Source organism: Tupaia chinensis, unplaced genomic scaffold (assembly GCF_000334495.1).
Source record: "Tupaia chinensis unplaced genomic scaffold, TupChi_1.0 Scaffold000550_1, whole genome shotgun sequence".
In the NCBI taxonomy this organism is placed as follows: domain Eukaryota; kingdom Metazoa; phylum Chordata; class Mammalia; order Scandentia; family Tupaiidae; genus Tupaia; species Tupaia belangeri.
Window position 1 is genome coordinate 803,318 of NW_006160062.1, and position 7,417 is coordinate 810,734.

At 46.1% G+C, this 7,417-nt stretch overlaps 1 protein-coding gene across 5 annotated transcripts in view; it reads left to right on the forward strand.

The window, feature by feature from the left end:
• SLC35D4 (solute carrier family 35 member D4) overlaps positions 1–7,417 on the forward strand; it is a 127,822-nt gene that overhangs the window by 49,736 nt on the left and 70,669 nt on the right. For all 5 annotated transcript variants that reach the window (XR_001371064.2, XM_006157660.3, XM_014591294.2 and 2 more), the window contains 2 exons: positions 4,819–4,870; positions 6,430–6,478. Coding sequence is in view for 4 of the 5 variants with exons in the window: in XM_006157660.3 (XP_006157722.1) it covers positions 4,819–4,870; positions 6,430–6,478 (101 nt within the window). In the remaining variant the exon portion in view is untranslated. The remainder of the gene's footprint in view (positions 1–4,818; positions 4,871–6,429; positions 6,479–7,417) is intronic.

The following is a 7,417-nucleotide window of genomic DNA, read 5'->3' on the forward strand; positions in this document are numbered from 1 at the left end:
AACCACAGTCGACTACATGGCAGTCCAGCGACATAGCCATTACTCCAACTGCTAGTCCTGAGAGCTGGGATTTTCATTGTAGTTCCAGGGTACAGCACGGTGATCGTGGGCAGGCTCCCTAATGTTCTGTGCCTCAGTCTCGCCTCTGGATCAGGAAGCAGGCCTAGGTGCCTCGTCCCTCTGATTTCATCCTGGGGGCCTTGTTCTGACTGCTTCCTGCTTCCTCTGTAGTAGCTAAGAAGTTTAGTCCTCTTGGTAGAAACCAACAGATACAGTTTGATACATGGCTTTCGGATTTTTGTGTCAGATATTTCTGGACATGGGGATAACAGGTAATATGGCAGTTAGGGTGCTGGACTCCCACATTGTTGATCGCGATTCAAGTCCCACACCTGGCAGCTTGAAATTCATGCCGGGCACATGTGCAAGTGTCCCCAGAATCTCAGGAGGAGAATGGAGGAGAAAGGATGAAGAGATTGCTAAGTGGCCCTCCCCCAGGGGTGATTTCTAACTTTCTCTCTCACTGTCTCTCTCCACTAGGGCTGGCCCACAGCCCTATGGCTAAAACCTTAAAAAAAAAAAGTTTTAGGGGGCTTTCATCCACCTCCCCAACACAAACTTTAGTATAGGAAAACAAAACAAAACAAAACCTCAGGACTCATCCCCTTGTTTCAAAGAAGATTATCAGGAGTTAAAAAGAAGCACTGAAGGCCATAATACCTGATGTAATCAGGTGCTCAGGGCCCAGGTGGTGGGAAACAAGGGAGTGGTTTCACTTTTGAGTGTCCCAGTCTACTCTCTCGTGGGATGGAGTGACTTCTCCAGGTCACATAAGTGTGTGCCTTTAAAGTTAGCAAAGCCAGGGCCAGCCCCTGGTTAGCCCAGTGGTTCAGAGAGCCAGATCCTACATTGCCAACTGGGGTTCAAATCCCAGCCCCAGTAGCTTGGAAAACACACTGAGTACATGTGTGTGCTTGCCTGCCCCCAAACTCCTACAAGATGGAGAAATGGAGGAGAAGGGACTGTAGTATGACCTCACCCCACTGGGGAGTGCTTTCTCCCTCTCTCTTTCTGCCTCTCTTTCTCTGGAGGGTGCACACACCCTCTGACAACCAAAAAGGAAGTCAACAAGGCCTTAGGAACAGAGTGGGCTGGAGTAGAGAAGCTTTCTGCACACCGAGCTACCTCGTGTTGTCCTGACTTTTCCAAGACCGTGAGGCCTCAGTTATGAGGATTCCTCTGGGCCAGCCAGCCATGTGGGTCTGTCAGGCACAGTATGCAACTGTATATAGTTACAGCAGTGAGGACTGGCAGACTGATTAGCATCACTGTTTCCAGCATGTTAAGATGATAAATTTCAGGTTGTTGTATGTTATATATACGTAATACCTATGTGTGTGCATACATGTGTGTGTGTGTGTGTATCTATATAATAACACATAGTCCGTATATAGGATATGGAACTCTGTATGCATGAGAATATGATATGCCGTGGCATATGACCAGTCCTCTAGAAGTGAAAAATGCCTTTGTTCATGCCTCTGCTCCTTGGCTGCTTGCTGCCTCATGCAAAGGCCAGTGATGGGGTCCAACACTGTATATGTAGTATTTATAAAATGGAAAGCAGAGAGAGTCAAAGTGATAGTCTGGGTTTTGTGTTTTCTGGTGTCTTCTTTTAGGAGAAGAGAATGATTGGGGAAAGCTAGGGGAAACACCTTTCAGCAGTGAAACCTAGGAGAGATGCTAATGAATGAGGATAGCTTTTTAAAGTGTCTATGATTGGTAATGTTACCTTTTTGTGCAAGAATTTAAGAAGTCTTTTTTAAAAATTGCCAGAGGGTACATACACTCAGCGAGAGAGAGAGGAACAGAGAGGAGAGCACCCCCAGTGAGGCTTGGTCACACTGCTCTCCCTCCCATCGGGATTTTGAGCACACATGCGCACACACCCAATGTGTTTTTCAAACAGCTAGAGCCAGGATTTGAACAAAGGTCAGTCGTGTGGGATCCAGCTCCGCTGTGCTACAGCACCAGCCCTGTGCAAGTATTTTTAAAACTGGTTTACTGTGGCAATCTCTAAATGTATATTGGGCAGAAAAATCTAATGAAGCCTCGTATACTCATCTCCCAGCTTCAACAGTTTTCAATTTGTTGTCCCACATACTGCCTCATTTCAGTATTACTTTGAAGAAAATGCCCGTCCCCATAGCTTTTTATCTGTAAATATTTTAGAATATATAAGAGATATTTTGGGAGGATTTTTTTTTTCTTTTGGGGTCATGCCTCACCAGAGACCCAGAGAAAGAAAGAGAGAAAATGAAAAATCATCCCCCAGGGAAATGTCCATGGCCCAGTCCCTTCTCCTCTTGGGATTTTGGGTACACGTACACCTGCACCTGGTGGAGTTTCAAGCTGCTGGTTCTAGGACTCGAACTATGGTCGACCGTATGAGAGTCCAGCACCTTAACCACCACACTACCCTCTGGCCCCTAAGAGGCTTTTTCTAATAAATTTTTTTTTTTTTGGAGAGGTTTTTGCTATAGGGTGTGTGCGCTCGCCAGACAGAGAGAGACAGAGAGATAGAAAGCAAGAAATCACCCCCCCAGAGGGGATGGCCACGCCGCAATCCCTTCTCCTCCATTCTCGTCTTGGGATCTTGGGCACGCACACACACGCGCCCGGCATGAGTTTAAGTCACCGGGTCCAGGACTCGAACTGCGGTCGACTACGTGGGAGTCCAGCGACATAGCCATTACGCTAACTGCTGGTCCCCTCTAATAAAATTTTTTATCTCAAGAAAAAAGTTTCCAGAAGAATATTGCAGTAGACTCCCCCATTCACTTAGATTCACTCACTGGTAACATTTTTTTATATTTGCTTTCTTGCTATCCCCATAGGCTTCTGCATGTGCACACACAAGATAACAAGAATACATATTCTTTTTTAAAAAAGAATTATCTGTTCAATTTTATTTATTGTTATTATTATTATTATTCTTAAAATTTGACCGGAGAGAGAAAGAGAGGGAAAGCGAGAAAACAAGCATCTGGGTCCAGGACTTGAATTTCAGCTGCCATGTGTGGGAGTTCAGTTCCTTAACCACCATTCCACCTGCTGGCCCCAGAATACGTATCCTTATTATTGCTCTTATTATTATTTTTTGAGAGGTTTTTTTTTTGTTGTTGTTGTTGTTGTTTTTGGTATATGGCACGTGCAACGTGCCAGAAAGACAGAGAGAGACAGAAAGCGAGAAATCACCCCCCAAGGGGGATGGCCACACCTCAGTCCCTTCTCCTCCATTCTCCTCTCAGGATCTTGGACACACACACACACACGCGCCTGGAGTGAGTTTAAGCCACTGGGTCTGGGACTCGAACCGCAGTGGACTACACTGGAATCCAGCGACAGCCATTACACTAACTGCTGGTTCCTGTTGCTCTTATTTTTTGTGAACACTTGAGAGTTGCAAAGATCATGCCCCCTCAATACTTCAAAGTGTTATCTCCCAAAAACAACAATCCCTTATATAACAAAAGTACAGTTATTCACTTTAGAATACTAATATCTACTATGTAACATTGGTATGATATATAATTTTCAGTCCATGTTCAGATTTGCTAGTTATCTCAACATAATGTTCCATAGCACTTTCTCCTCCGAAGATGTGTCTGTTTTGCATCTCTTTTATCTGGAACAGTTACATGGCCCTTTGTGGTCTTTCGGTGCCTTCACATTTTTTTTAGGTTTTCACCACAGGGCATGTGTGCTCACCGGGAAGAGACAAAGAGAGAGAACTCAGCGCCCAGTGTGTGTGTTGGGGGGGTGGCCATGGCCCAAATCCTTCTCCTCTATTCCCCTCTCAGGAGTTTGGGCATGCCTGCACACACATTCACCTGGCATGATTTTCAAGCCTCTGTGTCTCAGACCCAAACCATGTTTGGCCATGTGAGAGTCCAGCGTCTTAACCACCACGCCAACTGCTGACCTCGCCTTCACATTTTTATGGCTACTCCCTAAATGTGAGTTTATGTCGTCATCTCCTTCTACTTCAGTTATGGTTCCACACGTTTGGCAGGAACACGTGTGGTGATGCTTCCGTGTGCTGTAGCAGGAAGCGTGTGACACACAGCTCTCCTGTCATTGGAAATACCAGTTTGATCATTTGGTTAGGTGGCATACAAGCCAATTTTTTGGGCTTCCCAGGTGTTTTATTAGGTTTTTTTGTTTGTTTATTTTGGTTTTCCTCATGAGAAACAGAGAAGCTTCCCTAACAAGATGTTTACACCCCACCCCCCCCTTCACTGGGCAAGACTTGGGGCACACAAGACCAGTGTGTTCAGGGAGTCCTAAGACACGAACCCAGGCCCTTTCTCATATGGGTCCAGTTGTGTTAGCACTGGGCCACCATCTGGCCCCTCTTTTCATTTTTATAACTGGCATAATTGTGGTTTGGTCGCCTGGTTGCCACTCATGTATTCTCTAAGAGCCGTTGATCTTAGAGATGAAAAAATACCTCCTTTTATTAGCTGTCTGACAGGCACACTTTTTCTCCAGCGATCCACTGTGGGTTCGCAGATGTCCTGACTCTGGAAATGGCTCGCCGAGCCCCAGGGAAGGGAATGTCTGGTTATTAGCAGAGCACAGAATTGAAAATTACAGAGGTGGTCGTGTTCTCAGAGGAGGGAGAGGGGAACTGGGTTGGTCTCACAGGATCTTCGCCTCCTCCAAACTCCAATGGCGCCTTTCCACCTCCGCGCTCTCTGGGAAGCCCTTTGATGTTGCAAGGTGAGCTGCCACGTTTTATCTCCCCTTCCACAGTGCCCTCTTCCTCCTGGCCTCTGCTGGATGCCTTCCCTTCAACGACTCCCAGGTAAGTCCAGGTGAACTCATTTTCCCTTCAAAGCCTTTTTTACTCTCTGACGCCTGCTTTTTGAGCAGAATTTCCCAGTCCTCTCCTTTAGAATCAGGAGAAGCTGGCCATGCAAAGTTATTGAAAAGCCTTCAGACTGGGAACTTTGGGCTGACCCAATCCCTTTGTCCAGGCCTTTGCCGTTTCCCCAAGGCTGCTGCAGCATGGTCCACAGCACTCTGGCTCTGGGTGGTATGGTGCATGCAGCCTGTCCTCTGTACATGGTGATGAAGTTGAGCTTTCCTCCCCTCCACAGAGCCTCATCTTCTGTGGAGGGATTTCCACTTCATTATCCTGTACGTGCTTTCTTCATGAGTGCTGATGACCCACCCCCACCCCTAGGAGTTACCTCCTTTATGAGAGCTCATGACCCACCCCACCCCCACCCCTAGGTGTCACCTCCTTGGATTTCTTTTCTTTTTCTCTCCCTCCTTCCCTCCCAGCATTATTAAGTCTTCTTCAATGTCAGGCGCTGAGCTAGGCTCTGGGGGCACAAAGATGATTGATCTTTGTCCTGGTAGAAGTTGGGATCTGTGCAGAGCAAAGAGGAGGGAACTGACGAGTAAACAGAGCATCATGCCACAGGGAAACCAGGGCTCTATCCCAAGAGATGTGGGACACGGCCGTGAAGTAACTCAGAAGCAGAAGTAAGAATAACCAGTGATCACAGGCGGCCTGCTGTGCACCAGGCCCTGTGCCAGCGCTCTGCGTGCCTTCACTTATTTAACACCTCAGAGCGTTTCTATAAGGGTAGGGACTATTATTATCTGCAGTTCATTGCTAGAGAATACTGAAGTCCAAAAGGTTACCAGCTAACTAAGTGGGGACTTAGATTTTACCCAGATCTTTCTAATGCTAAATTCAGGCTCTGCTTACTGGACTTAAATTGGGAAGAATGAGGAGGAGTTAGCCAGCAGAAGAAAGCAGGCGAGGGCGAAGTTCTGCACGTGTCCTGGGTAGTCTGTGATCCAACTTTGCCGGGCACCTACTATGTCTCTCTCTCTGTCCTAATTCCTGTCCTTCTGGAATTTACAATGTAGGGGAGAGTGGGTGGAGATAGAGACAGATAAACAAAGAATAAGTAAAATATAGAGTGTGTCAGATGATTTTAAATCTGACAGAGAATAAGGAAGGAAGAGGAGGGAGTGCCTTTGGCTAAGTTACAGGGGAAAGCATTCATACTTAGGGAAATGCAAGTCATTTTGTTTTCTTGGAGGGCTGATGCCATGGATGCGAGCGGAGGGGTTATTGGGCTTGTCATAGAGATCCTTCGGTGTCATGAGTTTGGATCCAAACACCGTGTGACGGAAGTGTGGGGAGAGGGGTGCTGGACACAGAGTCCCATTAGGAAGACATTGTAGGCATCTGGGAACTGGGGAGGAACTGACTAAGGCCCCAGGAGTTCCCGTTTGGAATCCTTGCCTGGCACTGTGTGTTAACAGCTGAGTTCTGATCTCCACACTGGGTCCTGTTTGTCTGTGTTTATGACCATTTTTTCTTTTCTTCATCCTGTGTTATAGTTTGATCCAGATGGATATTTTTGGGCTATAATTCACCTATTCTGTGTAGGTAAGTTTTAAAAGAATGCTTACTTAAATAGTTGAGGCTTGTGACTTAAATCTTATTGCATATCCACTTTTTTTTTTTCTTTTAAGTTTTGCTATAGGGTACATGCCCTCATCAAAGAAAGACAGAGAACAAAGTGAGAAATCACACCTCCCAGGGGGTTGACCATGCCACAGTCCCTTCTTCTCCAGGCTCCTCTTGGGATTTTTGGGCACTCAGATGCACCTGGCCTGGGTGCATCTGAGTGGGTCCAAGACTCAAACCACATAGTCGGCATTCTGGGATCCAGCATCTTAACCTCATGCCACCTGTTGGCCCCACGTACCCACTTTTTAGTGGCCAGGAAAATAGCAAAATTGAATCCAAAGTGTCAGAGTTAAAACTACATGGGTATTTTCTGGATTGGCTTTCTTATTTTGGGGCTTTTCTCACATGTTCCATTTCCAATATAGTTTCTTCTTTTTGTGACAAATGTGAACTAGGTCACAATGGCGTGGGTTTTGCTTGTTCAGGTCCACCAGTGGAGTGCTGATTGGTCTTCTCTGACAATGGTAGGAGGATATCCAGAATTTTGTGTCAAAAGCACTTTATTGCAGTAGTGTACCCAAAAAATTTAAGTTGTTGAACTGAGAGGGCCACCTGACTTTATTTCAAATCATACGTGCGCTGTTTCTGATCTCCAGTCTTAGAGGACAAAAATAGTGCCCTGAGTTTAACATGATTCAGAAATTTCAGAAACGGTATCTGTCCATCTCAAGGGCACGATGGAAAGAAAATAAAACCTTCTTGTTAACTGTGTCCTACTGCTGGTCACGAAGACCCCCCAGCCTCGTACTCTCTTTTGGCTACTTTGAAGAGTGAACTGCGTTATCATGGAGGATTGTTAAATCCATATGCTTGAAACCCTCCACATCTTGTTGGTCTCTCCTGTCTGCAATGCGT